Source organism: Phytophthora sojae (assembly GCF_000149755.1).
Source record: "Phytophthora sojae unplaced genomic scaffold PHYSOscaffold_12, whole genome shotgun sequence".
Classification (NCBI taxonomy): domain Eukaryota; phylum Oomycota; class Peronosporomycetes; order Peronosporales; family Peronosporaceae; genus Phytophthora; species Phytophthora sojae.
Window position 1 is genome coordinate 913,462 of NW_009258126.1, and position 16,255 is coordinate 929,716.

The 16,255-nt window shown below is 56.0% G+C and overlaps 4 protein-coding genes across 4 annotated transcripts; 2 read left to right on the forward strand and 2 right to left on the reverse strand.

The window, feature by feature from the left end:
* Positions 1-508: 508 nt before the first annotated feature.
* PHYSODRAFT_306621 (hypothetical protein) lies at positions 509-1,039 on the reverse strand (the record flags this gene model as incomplete). The annotated part of the gene is made up of 1 exon (XM_009538720.1): positions 509-1,039. One exon carries the CDS (start codon positions 1,037-1,039, stop codon positions 509-511), a length of 531 nt encoding a protein of 176 aa, XP_009537015.1.
* A 3,810-nt stretch (positions 1,040-4,849) lies between these two features.
* PHYSODRAFT_529258 (hypothetical protein) lies at positions 4,850-5,799 on the forward strand (the record flags this gene model as incomplete). Its single annotated transcript, XM_009538721.1, has 2 exons — positions 4,850-5,250; positions 5,337-5,799. 2 exons carry the CDS (start codon positions 4,850-4,852, stop codon positions 5,797-5,799), a joined length of 864 nt encoding a protein of 287 aa, XP_009537016.1.
* A 179-nt stretch (positions 5,800-5,978) lies between these two features.
* PHYSODRAFT_261067 (family 30 glycoside hydrolase) lies at positions 5,979-8,030 on the reverse strand (the record flags this gene model as incomplete). Its single annotated transcript, XM_009538722.1, has 1 exon — positions 5,979-8,030. One exon carries the CDS (start codon positions 8,028-8,030, stop codon positions 5,979-5,981), a length of 2,052 nt encoding a protein of 683 aa, XP_009537017.1.
* Positions 8,031-11,018: 2,988 nt separating this feature from the next.
* PHYSODRAFT_356026 (hypothetical protein) lies at positions 11,019-15,770 on the forward strand. The gene has a single exon (XM_009538723.1). The coding sequence runs from the start codon at positions 13,128-13,130 to the stop codon at positions 14,487-14,489; it is 1,362 nt and encodes a 453-aa protein (XP_009537018.1). The 5' UTR covers positions 11,019-13,127; the 3' UTR covers positions 14,490-15,770.
* Positions 15,771-16,255: the final 485 nt, after the last annotated feature.

Below are 16,255 nucleotides of genomic sequence, written 5' to 3' on the forward strand. Positions count from 1 at the left end.
TGTCTTCGTAGTTTGAATACTGACAAAAGAGTCGCCACGAAGTCATCATCGATTCAAAATGGTCTAGATTCCACACAATAATTGTTTGGATACTTCTAAAAGGGCCAAGTGTCAATTCAATACTATTCGCAGGTCGAAGAACTGTCGTTAGGCGGCCCAGGCGAGTTTGTCATCGAACGGCATTCTTGCAACAGTCGCGCGATATTGTTAAATGATGCATCCGCAGTTTTACTCTCAGAAAGGATTGTATAATAGCGGCGAAATCTACTAACTGCGAGCACCTTTATATTTTGTCATTTCTCACGTGGACTTGATTGATGTGAATGAAATTGGGAACTGAGTAGATTTTGCGAGCGAACCTGTAGCTTCTGGATGCCTAGTCTCCTACTTCTACAAACCACCAACTTGCTGCGAGCCCGCTGCAGCCACCCGTGGCGCTCCTGCTAACCGACTCGGACCGAGATCGGCTCGGGCCAATTTGGCGGACCGCCGGAACCTTGTGCGCGCGTCACAGATCTTGATCCTGCTGACATTCTTCCCCACGCTGGGACTTGACAGGGACGACGGGACGGATGTGCAGCGTCTCGATGTAGCGACCCTTGTCTAGCACCAGCGTTCCGTTCTCGCGCACAGCAATCACCTCGTAAGGTCCACTGTAGAGCGGCGCCATCTTGGGCTGCACGCCAGCATCATTCTTGAGCAGTACGCGGTCGCCAGGCGCGTACTTCCAGTCGCGGCGCTTCGCATTCTCGCGCTTGTTGTTGCGAGCGATCTGGTCCAGCTTGCGCTGGTACTGCTCAGCCCAGTCCGTCTTGTGTACGATGTCCGCGATCATGTCGCGGCCAAACGCCGCTTGAGCCGGCGATGCGTTCAACATGCTGTGGTGCGAGGCTCGAAGTGCGAAGGTGACATTATGGAGGAACACTTCCCAGTCGGATGCCGTGTTGATCTCCTGCGTCCTCATCTTGTCGCCAATGACGCGGTGCAGAAGCTCAATCACACCGTTGGCTTGCGGGTTGCGAGTTGTTGTTGACACCATCTCGATCCCGTAGCTCTCCAGCAGCTCCACGAATTCCTTCTTGAACTCCGTGCCTTGGTCGTAAATGATGCGAGCGGGGCGCGGGTATCGGCAAAGCCAGTAGCGATCGAAGATGTATGCCGCTTCGTCACTGCTGGCATCGGTGCAACTCGTACAGCCTTGTGCTAGTGTCGATGATGGTCACGCCTCGAAATTGCTGTTTACCGAAAGGGCCAATTGAGTCGATGGCCACTTCGTACCATGGGTAGGAACACGCCGATTTTCTAGTAGATGTAGGCACAATCCTTAAGACAACACCCACTGAGTCACGATGAGTAGCAATAACTCAGCAGGCTTGTCGGGTTAATGAATATGAACCTAAAGGCCCAGCTTCACACCCGTTCCTCGGGTTGGTCATTTCCCCTTATGTCCCGTGGTTTCCTTAGGCCACCAGCAAAACCCAGCACTTCCAGTCACGAGCGACGACTGGAGTGCTCTTCACACGCAATAACCCCGCGGTCCCTCCAAAGGAAGGGTCCTGGCCACTGGTAGGCCGTTCGCGAGGGTGTCAGAGAACTCTCCGACGGTCAAAAGGGGAGCACTTAAGCTGCGACCCAATACACGGCGGTAACTCGCCTTCAATACACGGCCCTTCCTCTACTCTCTTGGCCTTGCCGGGGTAAACGCACACCACTATGCTAGTAGGCACGCTCACCGACAGGCATCTCCCTCCCTACAAGATTACCTTGGACACGGGTCGTCCACCGTGCGCTCGAGGCCTTGTCGCTTGAGAGGAAAAGCTGTTCTGTGTTGTTGCCCAAAGGGCTTATCTGTTCTATCTTGTCTTTCCTATAGTCCAATACAAATACTAAGTCTAAACGTGTCCGTTTCGGATCTTCTAGCACCAACAGACGCCGCCGAAGAGTCGCCGAAGACTCGTAGGTACGCGAACCTAAGGAAGGTGCGTCTTAGGTGCGAAACTCCTGCGACTTGAGCCGTGGTGTGCACCACATCTTCAACTCGGGACGTAGCCATTCGCGACGGTGCTGCGACCTTCACTCACGGGCGCCAATCTCGAACTCCCGTCAAGATGGCGGGGCGTCACGGACCGCGCGCAGCGTCTTATCTGACGATCGACTTATGGGAAACCAGTCGATATAGATGCGTTTGGAGCAGAATGCCCAACTTTTACTGGGCAATCGTGCAGTCTGGCGTACATATGGATCACAATCGACTTAACCCCTGATTTGTACTCTGATTAATTTGGCGATTAAGATCTGATTGGGTGTCGCTAGAGGTGGGCGTTTTAGCCGGCTCTTACAATATATATTGCCTCCAATTACTAGTTCAGACTTATGCAAAAAAGCATAGGTAAGTCGTAGTGATCACTTGATATATCGTGGATGGCAAAAAACAGACTCACAAAAATAAAGAAAATGTTCTTATTGGCTGCCCACAAAATATATTTTGTCATTTCTCACGTGGACTTGATTGATGTGAATGAAATTGGGAACTGAGTAGATTTTGCGAGCGAGCCTGTAGCTTCTGGATGCCTAGCCTCCTACTTCTACAAACCACCAACTTGCTGCGAGCCCGCTGCAGCCACCTGTGGCGCTCCTGCTAACCGACTCGGACCGAGATCGGCTCGGACCAATTTGGCGGACCGCCGGAACCTTGTGCGCGCGTCACAGATCTTGATCCTGCTGACATCTTGTGTCATTGAGGCACTGGTGGGGGTATTTTCATCCTGATTTACATGGCAATAAACGACTCCTTCACCATCACGGAATTCACAAAAGGTTTCGGAAAAGGGAACTACGGGTTGAACACAATTGAAGCGAGGCCTATTGATGCTGATGAGTTGCAAGGCCTACTGCTGCCAGCGTGGACGAGCTACAACCGCACAGGCGCAAGATTTAAGCTGCAGGCTTGTTTAGGACAATTATTTTATTGCTACGTAATTTGTCAGCTCTTCACTGCGATTAACACTTACTTTGAGGGCGGATGTTTCACTGATAGTAAAGTATACTTTCCAGCTCAAAATATAGTAAAAAAAAATATTCCAAAGTATCCTATCCTAGCGCGGTTGCTATTTGCAAAGCATTATACTACCAGTATAACGTATACAATTACAGAAATCTGCCTCAATACCGAACGGGTACACAATACATAACCTCATATAAATAATACTTCAAGGTCCAACAACAGGACGAACGGAGATGGGCAAAGATACTGATGTAAAAACCCAGGATACCTTTGTTTCGCTAAAAGTACTAAGCTGTGCAGTTTGAAAATTGGCGCCCTTTTGATTGTCTGTGCGATCTTCTCTGTATTTACGATTCCACTTTCACATTTGCGCACTACCCGCTAAGCCCTCTAGGAGTAGTACAAAGTAGAGCTACTAACCGCACTGATGTGGTGCGAACACGGTTGGTCGAAGGTCAGCGCTGTCAGCACTGCTTTACTCGGGTTTGATTAACCAAGCAAGCGTCAAAACCCGTCTAAGATAAACTAATTCAGTACAGCCTTTTCTCCGGTAACGCTGAGATCACAATATAAACCTAGAGCCCTTATATATATATCAGGCGTTCGGTATTCAGGCAGAGTTCTGTAGTATTGCGGACGACGAAATGCGCGAGCGGAATCTGAGTCTGATTGGGTAATACGTAGTACTAATTGAAAATGCGCATGTACGACTTGAGCGGGTGTGTCTATGTTGTCAGAATTCGATGTAGGTATCTTATCGCTCCTGAGAACTGCGAATCCCACGGACCACCAGTCCGGGTACCCCGAATACGGTAGATTGCATCGCGGGTTGTTCTCATGGGTCCTAGAACTGGTGCTGTGTTTCTCTTTTTTATCCTCTTGGATGCTTCCCGCCTACCAATATCGACGGCACAGGCAACAACTGACGTGCCCTAGTGATTGTAGTCCGTATTTGAGAGCGTTATGTTCAACATCCACGCTTGTTCGAAATGACACGTGAACCGAAGTGAGCAACCATATTTGCCTCTCAAAATGCCGCTGGGTGTGGATTCAGCCCGATCGATTGCAGTTTCACCTCTCTGACATGTGAAAACATGGACAGTATATTTTCCGAGAGAAAAATCCTAGGGTGGCATCAACGTCGCTAGTACATGCTGCGCCTACAACACAAATGTGTGTTAGCACTGCATGCACTTCTTTTAAGGACACCAAGCAAACAGGCAACACATACTGGAACTGCGTTTGCTGCATTTGCATCTTGTGTCGTCGCAGAGCCATCACGTTCGCAAGGTACGAAAACGACGAAAGGTGCAGCTAATAGCACAAAACACTAACCATTAGCTCCAGCGCTGTCAGCTCTCTCCACTTGTCCACCTCCTCACCTGCCGGTTGTAGTCGTCTATTCGCCGTGCAACATCGACAAAGCACAAATGTAAGCGCCACCTTTCAACCCACAAGAAAAAAAGTTATTGCAGCACTCACCTGGAGAGATATGGTGGTTCTGTCGCGCTTGCTCCAGCTGCAGGGCGCGCTGCTGCGCCGCAGCTTCGTGTCGTCTCAAGGGGCCGTCTGCAACAGCAAATAACCATCAGCCGTGCTCTCTCCAATGACCAACAGCCTTATAAGTCACAGCGTGGCGTACGCGTTGCTGCTGGTGTCCACTGGTTCTGCTCCATCGTTGCGGACGACCGACGTGAGGCTGGCGAGGACGATCGGAGAGTGGCGACTTGTTGCATCAACACGGCATCGCCATACGGCATTTTTCAGTTCAATGTCACTCTATCGGGTATTGCTACTCTCATTTTAGTGACTATAGTGAAAACAAGTGAGCCGGCCATTATTCTAATGGCGGAGGAGGCGCTGACCGAGTCGCAGCCGCTGAAGCTCGAGTCTTCGTTCACGCACTGGGCGCGATGCGTGGAGGTGCCCATTGGCGAGTCTCGAGTGGTGTCGGTGGAGCAGGACCCGGACTCGTTCGTGCTGGGAACGACCGTCTGGGACAGCAGCAAGACGCTGCTCAAGTTCATTGAGCAGCGGCCCGAGCGGTTCCAGCGGTTTTCGTCCATCTGCGAACTCGGCGCGGGCTGCGGGGGCCTCGCGGGTATCGCCAGTGCAATTATCACTGGAGGCCTGGCGGATGTGGTGCTCACGGACATTGGTCCCGTGCTCCCGTGGCTGCGACGCAATGTGAGGGAGAACTTGACGGACAAGGAGCTGCAGCGCGTCCGCGTGGAGCAGCACGCGTGGTACGAAGTTGCGCTGGCTGCTAATAGCTGTAGCTGCAATGCCCGGTACAATGCTGATTGAGTTTGGTGTTGGTGGTTATCGATAGGGGCACGCCGGTGACGAACTTGAAGGCGCCGTTTGACTGCATCTTGTGCGCGGACGTGGTGTACGAGAAGGCTTGCGTCAAGCCGTTGGTGCAGTCACTGCTGGCGCTGTCGCACCGTAAGACGGTGATCTTCTTGGCGAATGAGCGTCGTGCTCCGGAGGTCCGCGCGGAGTTCATGCGCCACTTAGACAGCTATTTCCAGTGGAAGGAGGTGCCCAAGGCGGAGCTGGATGCGGATTACCTCAAGGAAGCGATCGAGGTGTTCGAGATGAGACCCAAGAAGCGCAAAGTGCCGGTGGAGATGCAGATTGAGACCCCAGACAACTACAATCCCGACGATCAAGAGTATCACCCGCTCGGCAGCGGAGTGGGAAATGAGGCGGACCCCTACGATCGCGACCTGTGGAATGACCTGCTGCGAGACCTGTCGCTGGACCCTGCAGACACGAAGAAGCAAAGCTAATGAAACTACAGTAGAAAGCTGAGCAGCAACAATATACATTAGATTGTGCAAGAGTTAGGTAGTGATGTTGATGCTTACACTTGTCCTCCTCGTCATTGTATAGCTGCTGTCTTCTGTCTTGAGCCTTCTCCCTCTTTTTACACATAGTACGCCACCATCGTTGCAACCAACGAGCTCCCTTACTCCCAGGTAAAAGTCCGGATCGCACCCTTCGGCACCGTCGTCTCCAGCGCCACTCCACCCACCTGCATCTCAAAGTCAGCCGGCTCAGTGTTTTCGTTCATGACCACGAGCACCTTGTGGTTCTCCGGGGTCACGAAAGCCGCTGCCTGCACGAAAGCATAGCCAGCAGTCACGCACTGGTCCGTCGTCGACGCATACGAGCGCATCGTGCCATCCTCAACGTCGAACCTCCACTGCTGGTGCGACTTGACCTCTTCCTCGCACAGGTCGGTGCTGATGCGCACACCGTTCTGGGTTGAGCCGTGGTTGAGCGAGATGCAGTAGTCGCCCATACGAATGCGGCCCGTGTCAAGCTCGTAGGTCCAGTGCTGCTGCGTGTACCTGCAGTCGACCAGCAGACCCTGGTGGCCTTGCCACGGGATCTCCTTGAGGTCAATGCAGAAGCCGGTGCCAGTGACCTCCAGCTTGCCGTCGTCGGTCGGACGCCACTTCTGGCGAGAACTGCCGTCACAAGCCGCCAGCATCGAGGGGTAGTCGACGTACAGCTGAGGCTCACCGGGCTCAGCGAAGCGTGCCGCCACCTCCGTCTTGACACGGCGCGAGCCCACCGGAATGTACTTGGAGAAGTGCTGAATGAAGTAGTACATGGGCTGGATGAAGAAGTCCGTCTCGTCCTCCGTCAGAATGATGGGGGCGTCGCACATGTTCGCTAAGTGGTTGGGTCCGCCCTTGTGGTCGAGCAACAGGTTCCAGTCCACCCAGCCAGCCACGTAGTTGTTCAGGTCCGTCATAATGTCGTGGCCGTAACGCTGCGCACGGAACCAGGCAAGGTCGCCGTGACCCACGTCAGGGCAGTTGCAGCTCTCCGTTGCCAGCAAGAAGCGGCTCGGGTCCACAAAGTGCGTGTCATTCAGACGCTCGTGATACTCGACACCATCCATGTAGCGCTCGTCGTCGTACCAGTGGAAGGCCATACCGTCAACGTACTGCGCTGCCATAGAGTGGTTGTAGATCACCTCCGCCCACTGACGGGTACTTCCACGGTTGTGGTCGAAGACCATTAGCACCAGCTCGGGATGGTCGCGCTTCAGCATGGGTCCCAGGAAGTTTCCGATGAACTCAGCCTGGTACTCAGCCGTGTACATGCACGACTCCCACGGGACCTCTGCTTGCGGTTCGTTCTGCGGAGTTAGGCCCCAGAACGAAATTCCCTGGTTCTTGTAAGCCGTGATGAACTTGGAGAAGTACAGAGCCCAGGTCGCACGAGCATCGTCCTTCAAACCAATGGGCTTGGCGGAGTTGAGCATGCTAGGCGAGTAGTCCAGCGCCGCGCGCTTCATCCAGGCCGGCGGGCTCCACGGAGCCGTGAACAGCTTCAAGTTCGGCTGGCGCTCGAGCGCGCGCTTGATGAAGGGGATGAGCACCTCCTGGTCGTGCTTCACCTCCTCGTCGAAGTGGGTGAGCTCCGTGTCATTGACCACATCGTCGAAGCTGTACGATCCCGCCGAGAAGTCGGACGAGCCCATGGGCACACGACCAAAGATGTAGGCGCTGCCCTTTTGCTGGTCGAAGTAGAGCGTGAGCACCTCCTCCTGCTTCTCCGGCGACAGCTTGTTGAACTGCAGAGCCGCCGCCTCCGTGAAGGCTCCTCCAAAGCCCAAGATCTCCTGGAACTTGGTCTCCACGTCCACAACAATGACGGACGCCGCGTTCGGCTGAGCGCCGTGCGTCCACTTGAGGCCGGTGATCGGCTCCATCATGTTGGTCACGTTGTCCACGTACGAGCTCTGGACGCACGCGACCTCCGATTCCAGGGCCGGCGCAGCAGCCTTCGCGTCGGGCGACGACTCTGTCGCCTCAGTGGGGACCACTGCAGCGTCCTCCGGCAGCCTCGTCAGCCCGAAGATGGCCAAGACGGTGCACACTCCGCAGACGCCGAGCCCCACGAGGCCCCACTTGATCAGGGCGCGTCGCCGCGTCGCGCGCGCGCTCAGCCGCTCGTCGGAGGCCAAGGAGGCCGTGCCGTAGACTGTGGGCTCCCTCGTCATGGCTACAGTAGCGAAGATGCGCAGACTTCGACTTGCGCGCTGCTCGGTCGATTCAGAAGTGAGCCGCTTGCGCAGATGTAGGTACCCAGGGGCTGCTAAAAAGGTGGAGTGGTGACGGTTGAGGGATGCGTTCGACTGGCGTTTTGTATGGTGGCTTGTGATTGAAGTGGCGGCAAGATATGTGTCACACAACGCACACAGTAGCATCCGGAATCGCCGGCATAACTGATACTTTTGGTGGCTGCAGCACGTTAAAAACGGGACGCCGATCTTCTATTTTTTGCTTTACTCACTCCGTGGGATCTGTTGACTCGGAGGAGTGCGCCTCAAGATTCGGTGGTCCCGACGCGCCGAAGGTACCGGCCTCTAAGTAACTTACTTAGACTAAGTTACACGTGGACGGCATGCAAATTGCATGCCTGCATGATGCAATACCCCGCTTCCTAAGTATCGCAAAGACCAAACTGCTGCTCTTCAATCGTGGTTGCGAACGAGAAAGAATCGGTCGTTTTCAATACTTCCTCCTCGCCATCGAGCCGTGGAGATTGCAACGCAGAATGGCTTTAGAAACTAAGAGCTACAGTATTACTGCAATCAAACAGCAAACAGTTTGCTGCCTGCATGTTTGCCACAGTGTGCGATAAACGCGGGTGCTGCCGGTAGAAGACCATGATTGACACTGTTGTGCAGAGACGAAAGTGAGTATGGTAGAGTTGTTCTGTAGCCCAACATCGAGACTCGACTCAACGCATTGGCATTGCTGTCCGTTCGAGTTGGCTTCCACACGACTACGACAGGGCCAGGCAACCAGGCAACAGCCGAACTGCAGCAATGTCCGGTACGGTAGGGTAACCATTGATGAAGCGCACCGTGCACGTCGAACGCATGGCGATCGCCATCCAACGCCATCGTTGTTTGGTCTCTGATAACCAGCCCGCCGCGGCCATCAAATCTGACGTCAGTCCCGCGTCGCAGCAGACATCTTGCTTTCACTATGGGGCCGCGAATCAGGATAGATACCTCGCAAGGGATCCGATCATTCTTTATTCTGCTGCGTCTCGGTGCCAAGTCTCCATGGCCGCAGTGAACGAGAACTCGCCGCTGCTGCAGGGCCGCTCTGGCGCGGCCCAGGCGCGCGCGCGCCCCCCGCTGCGCCGCGCGCTGTTCGTGATCGTGCCGCTGGCGCTCGTGGCCGTCGTGACCATCGGCATCCTCGTGGCCAGCGACGGCTCGCGCAAGGCCTCGGAGGCCTCCACAGCCGCGCCCGAGCCCACGACGGCCGCCCCAGCGCCTGTGGAGCTCACGGACGCCGAGCTGCTGACCATGCGGCCGCCCTTCGAGGAGAAGCTGCACCCGATCCCGCCCAAGCTCGTGCGCCGCAGCGGCTTCGGCCGCGCGCTGCCCACGAACGAGTTCTGGTCCAACCTGATGGTGGGCGACAGCCACGGACTCAACGCCGGCGGCGGCGAGGTCACGCTCAGCCCCTACACGGTGCGCAGCCTGCCCAAGCGCCTCGAGGTCTCGTACGGCGACTCGCGCCGCGTGGCCACGAAGGACGCCGTCACCGAGTACTTCAACGTGGACGCCAGCTTCACGGCCTACAGCCACAAGGTGGTGCCGGCAGCCGGCGGCAACGACACCGCGCCCCGCGCGCTGCTGGGCGACGGCAACAGCACGTCCAGGAACGTCGTGGGCTTCGACGCGCTGTCAGTGCTGCTCCAGTACTACTTCGGGGAGGACGGCAAGTGGATGAAGGCGCCCATGGTGCGTGGCTCGCCCTACGTGACGGTGGAGTACCAGAACGTGCTGCCTGTGCTCGAGTTCAACGCCACGGTGCTGGCCGTCAACGGGGTGCCGGTGGAGCAAAGGGACCCGCTGGCCCAGTGGAACGAGCTGCAGACGTGGACGAGTGACCGCTTTGAACTGGACACGGAGGTGTACGGCGCTGGAGACAGCGCGCAGGGCACGGGCAAGTCCCAGCAGAAGTGGATCCTGTACTTTGACAAGGTGCGCACGCTGCAGCTGCAGTTCGCCAACGAGAAGGACTACCGCCCGTACAACTGGCGCGGCGAGCTCACCACCCCCACCAACATCCGCCTCGTGGACACGGACTTTTACTCCGGAACTGCGCGGCTCGCGATTGTCCCGCAGGGGGCGTCGCAGGCGGCCGTGGATGCTCTTGACAAGGCTGCGGCCATTTACCCGGTTGGCTCCTCGATTACGACGGATGTGGGCGACGTCGACGCCTCGTTCTCGTTCTGCTGGAAGACGAAGCGCTTCCCTGATCTCGGCGAGTCGAACTTGAACTCGACTTCGACCGCTGAGCTACTGATGCTGGCGAACCCGCACCACGCGGCGACGCTGAAGGCCGACAGCGATGCTTTCCAGGTGCTTGGACAGTTTGGACACCGCACGCTCAAGTCGAACATGACGGCGGTTCTCGGAAGCTGCTGGGTGATGCAGGAGACGCTGCCGACGGCCTCGTTCCAGGAGGAAAACGTGCAGATTCAGCCGCAGCATCTCGAGGCGATCAAGGTGGCGCTCGCCAATGACTCCAACTACACCCCCGAGGCCGAGGACCCGTACTACTTCGGCAAGGAGATTGGTCGCCAAGCGCGTTTGGTTCTGATTGCTGACAAGCTCGACGAGAAGGGCATCCGTGACGAGATTCTCGACAAGCTTGAGGAGTGGTTGACCCCGTGGATGCTTGGCCAAAACGGTGACCACTTCGTTTACGACCGCAGTTGGGGTGGCTTGTGCTCACTCAACGGGCTGAAGGGCGTGTTTTGGATGACAGACTTCGGGAACGGATGGTACAACGACCACGTACGTGTGACACCAGCTTATTGAGCACAGCTTTTGTATGCCGACTGATGTTTATGAATATTTGTTGTTGTTGCAGCACTTCCACTACGGCTACTTCTTGTATGCTGTTGCTGTGGTGGGCAAGTTCCGCCCGGACTTCGTCAAGACGCACAAGACGGCTGTGATGGCTATTGTTCGTGACATTGCAAGCCCGGACCAGAGCGAGTAAGTTGCTGTGCTCACTCGTTTGGGTGTATTAAAGTTGCTTTGCACCTGAACTGACATGGTGAAATTTGTTCCTTGTATCGCAGCACCTTTTTCCCGTTTACGCGCCACTTTTCTTGGTTCGACAGTCACTCGTTTGCCAGCGGTGTGTACACCCTCGACGGCGGCAAGTCCCAGGAGAGTGTGAGTGAAGCCGTTAACGCCTACTACGGCGTGTACCTGGTGGGCAAGTCCTTCAAGGTGCCGGAGGTGGAGCGCATGGGACATCTTCTGCTCGCTATGGAGATCCGTGGTGCGCAGACGTACTGGCAGATGCCGTCCAGCTCGAACATTTATGAGCCGATCTACACTGCCAACAAGATGACGGGGCAAGTGGCCGCGACGAAGGTGTCGTACACGACGTGGTTCGGACCTGAGATTGAGCACATGCATCTGATCAACATGATCCCGTTCACGCCCATCACGGATGCGTTTTTGAAGCCCGCGTACGTCCAGGAGGAGTACCCAATTTTGCAGCAGCAGGCGTTCGGCCGTGTGGAAGACCCGATGGAGGACCGCTGGAAGGGCTACGCGTACCTGGACCTGGCCATCATTGACCCCACCACCGCGTGGACAAAGGTTCAGAACATGACCTTCTTCGACGACGGCAGCTCGCGGACCAACTCGCTGTACTGGATCGCCACGCGCCCGACGAACTGAGGTGGTGGCTGACAGAGACTAAAATGATTTTTGGAGCGGCTCGTGCCATCACTGCCAGCATTAGATACTAGTATTGTGAATTCTGGCCAATATTGCCGATTCGGGTCGCTTTACCATATGGGTTGAAATCGCTGAATACAAATTTCAAGTCTTGGAATCGACTGAGCGACTTCTTATTTCGTACTTTATTGCGTACATAGTAAACTCAAGTCAGATCAAAATCTCGGGCGGTTGCTGGCGATTTGGCTCGGTCGATTCAATCAATCGACTTCGGAAAGTTCGACTAGAACGCGCAATAGTAATTGAGGGCAATGAAAACGCAGTTCATCGTTTTCGTGTCTTTCGTGGCATGCGCTCTTCATCTTGGACTCGCCATCATAATCATTGCGAAAAACGCTGGCGGCGCCGTCGCCACGACATACACACGTTGAATCCCATGTACATGACAGAACTGCATTTCAGCTTCCGACTGCAACTTCAGGATCCGACTTCACAGACCGCGACAGCATCGAGGAGAGTTTTGGTCATAACTTTTTCGTTTTTGGTCCGTTCTATTTCAGACTTTCAGGGTCGCTTTGGATCGCCTTTTCGATTGTATGCCAAAAACAGCAGAAAACAGCACACCAAAGAACGGCTCGGGCTATTTTGTCGCCTAACCGCATCATTGTTTTGGCCAATCACGAAATCGAATTTTGACTGTATTTGTACTTACCCTGTCCAAACGGATGGTCTAATTATATCGTGAAACACAGGCTTGATTGGTACTATACTTAGCCTAAGATTATTTCGGGCCAAACGTTTTGCTTGTTTTCAATAAAACCAAGACGTGCCATGCGTGGCGAGACCCATGCTCGAACTTAGGAGACGAAATGGAATCGATTGGTACCATAAAATATAGGGGGTAGAAAATTCTCCTCGATGGTGTATACGACAAAACAAAGATACTTTCTTGATCAGCGAGAAGTATGCATTAAGCACAGCGAAACGCAGCAGCATATGAAGGCACCAGCATTCTTGGTGTTGGCCACAAGTTCAATACATGGTCGTTACTACAGCTTACGCTCTTGTCAGAATGTTGGCGCAGCACTTTGGCATCAGCACAAATAAGTTGAGCTATACAAGGCGGAAAAGGTGGAAACGGACAAGTTTGGCCGCCGCTTGGGAAGGAGCGAGTCGTTTCTATAGTTGCAGAGATCTCCAAACAAAAGGACGCCGACGCCTCTGCCCATTCACAATTCTCCTCCCAAGCCCAAGCCCAGCAGCGTCTTCGGAACCCGAGTAAGCTTCATCACCCAGCTTCCTCGTAGCTTCTCCAGCCGCGCGTCGACTCCAGAGTACCCTTCTCCACCCCCACTCAACCCCCTCAAGATGCGTGAAGTCATCTCCATCCACCTCGGCCAGGGCGGCATCCAGACGGGCAACGCCTGCTGGGAGCTCTACTGCCTCGAGCACGGCATCCAGCCCGACGGCCAAATGCCCAGCGACAAGACCATCGGCGGCGGAGACGACGCCTTCAACACCTTCTTCTCCGAGACCGGCGCCGGCAAGCACGTGCCTCGCGCCGTGCTCGTCGACCTGGAGCCCAGCGTCTGCGACGAAGTGCGCACCGGCACGTACCGCCAGCTCTACCACCCGGAGCAGATCATCTCCGGCAAGGAGGACGCCGCCAACAACTACGCGCGTGGCCACTATACCATCGGCAAGGAGATCGTCGACCTGGTGCTCGACCGCATCCGTAAGCTGGCCGATAACTGCACGGGTCTGCAGGGTTTCCTGGTCTTCAACGCCGTGGGCGGCGGCACCGGCTCGGGTCTGGGTGCTCTGCTGCTCGAGCGTCTGTCCGTCGACTACGGCCGCAAGAGTAAGCTCGGCTTCACCATCTACCCGTCGCCGCAGGTGTCGACGGCCGTCGTGGAGCCGTACAACTCGGTGCTGTCCACGCACTCGCTGCTGGAGCACACTGATGTCGCCGTGATGCTGGACAACGAGGCCATCTACGACATTTGCCGCCGCTCGCTGGACATCGAGCGCCCGACGTACACGAACCTGAACCGCCTGATCGCGCAGGTGATCTCGTCGCTGACGGCGTCGCTGCGCTTCGACGGTGCGCTGAACGTCGATGTGACCGAGTTCCAAACGAACCTGGTGCCGTACCCGCGCATCCACTTCATGCTGAGCTCGTACGCGCCCGTGATCTCGGCCGAGAAGGCGTACCACGAGCAGCTGTCGGTGGCCGAGATCACCAACAGCGCGTTCGAGCCGGCGTCCATGATGGCCAAGTGCGACCCTCGCCACGGCAAGTACATGGCGGCGTGTCTGATGTACCGCGGCGACGTCGTCCCCAAGGACGTGAACGCGGCCGTGGCCACCATCAAGACGAAGCGCACGATCCAGTTCGTGGACTGGTGTCCGACGGGCTTCAAGTGCGGCATCAACTACCAGCCGCCGACGGTGGTGCCTGGCGGTGATCTGGCCCGCGTGCAGCGCGCCGTGTGCATGATCTCCAACACGAGCGCCATCGCCGAGGTGTTCTCGCGCATCGACCACAAGTTCGACCTGATGTACGCCAAGCGTGCGTTCGTGCACTGGTACGTCGGTGAGGGTATGGAGGAAGGTGAGTTCTCGGAGGCTCGTGAGGATCTTGCGGCTCTGGAGAAGGACTACGAGGAGGTGTCGGCCGAGACCGCTGAGGGCGAGGGCGAGGAGGAGGAGCTCGGCGAAGAGTACTAAAGTCACCTAGCCCGATTGATAGCCGTAGCCAAGTAAGTAGGAACGCATCTGCTTGCTATTATAATGCGTCGTCCAGCTAGTTAGCCGGTAGAGCAATTCATACATATCAAGATCTCAATTTGCCAATTCGTTCTCACAACTTCAGTTTTGAAGTTGCACCGTTGCGGGACGAATCCAACGCCAGCAACGGACCACCCTCGTGTAGCGAAACCGAGCGTGCAGCTCCGATGGTATCAGGCAGATAGAAGTGCATCGAATCTTCAATCGGCAGTGAAGACCCCTGCTGTGGCCCGGTGTCTGGTCCTCACCAGGCGTCGCAGAGCCTGCTCCAAGCCTCGCACGCGCGAAACGGAAAACGGACGGCCACGATTGCTGGGATCTTATGAGCTGCATTTCGCCGCTTCAACTTGGCATAGAGAGACCAAGATAAATTAACGGCCAGCCACTTCAACGTCAGTCGCACCCTTTCGCGTTAATCGCTGCGCTCCACACAAAAATAAAGGAGCATCACACGTGTCCGCAGCGATCCAACGCCATCCCAGCAGAAGAGCGAAGTGAGATTTGCAAGCGCGCCTGCCAAGAACGAGCTTTCAGTCTCCAATTTGCCGACGCCGAGCCGGAAGGAAGCTACGCCGACCCCGACCCGAGCTGCTGCACGTCTTCAAGCAACATGGAGCCCACCGCCTACGGAACGAGTTCCCTGGCGGTCGACGAGCGACTGGCCAACCAAATGGCCTCCAAGCGCCACACCTTCGTCAAGTGGGGAGTCTTTGGCCTGGCGACGTGTGGCATCTGCAGCACACTGGCGTTGCTGGGCACCAGCTCGATCCACGACGACGCAGTCGCTGCGACGCTGAGATCCACGACAAGCGTGTTCAAGAACGCGGCGCCGGCGGTGGATGCCGAGGTCGCGTGCTTCCAGAGCTCGTATATTGACAACGTCACCCGCATGATGGAGCCCGTCACTGGGTTGAAGTGGAAGCGTGGGGCTCAGAAGAACTCCAAGTCGCACATTGCGGTGGACCTGGAGGCCAAGTTCCAGGAGATTATGGGCTTCGGAGGCGCGTTCACGGAGGCGGCGGCGCTGCAGTTCCAGAAGCTGCCTCGTCACAAGCAGGAGGAGGTCTTGACGCTCTATTTTGACCAGGAGCAGGGCAGCGCGTACAATTTTGGCCGCGTCCCGATGGGGTCCTGTGACTTTTCGGTCTCCTCTTACAGCTTCGATGACGTGCTGAACGACACACAGCTGCTGTACTTTGACATGAGCGTCAAGCACGATCAGCAAGTGTTGATTCCGTTCATCAGGCGCGCGCTGGAGCGTCAGCCTGAGATGAAGCTTTTCCTCGCCCCGTGGAGCCCGCCTGCCTGGATGAAGCGTGGCGACGACAAGTACACGCCGAGCATGCTTGGGTCGATGGACCCGGTGGGGCTCAAGGACGACATGCGCGCAAGTTGGGCGCTGTACTTCTCCAAGTTCATCACTGCGTACAAGAAGCAGGGCATTCCGTTCTGGGGCCTGACGCCTCAGAACGAGCCCGAGTTTGCTGCACCATGGGAGGCCTGCAGATACAACGCGTCGTACCAGGCTGAATTCATTGGAGACTTTCTTGGTCCCGTCCTCGACCGTGACCACCCTGAGCTTACGCTCATGGTCTTCGACCACAACCGTGCGAGTGTTCGTCAGTGGGCCGAGGCGATCTACAACCACCCCACAGCTGCGCAGTACGTGGATGGCATGGCCTTCCACTGGTACGACATTGACCGCT

Bases quoted from the DNA above. Each gene is read 5' to 3' on its own strand.
- PHYSODRAFT_356026 (XM_009538723.1), top strand. From the start codon at position 13,128: ATGCGTGAAGTCATCTCCATCCACCTCGGCCAGGGCGGCATCCAGACG.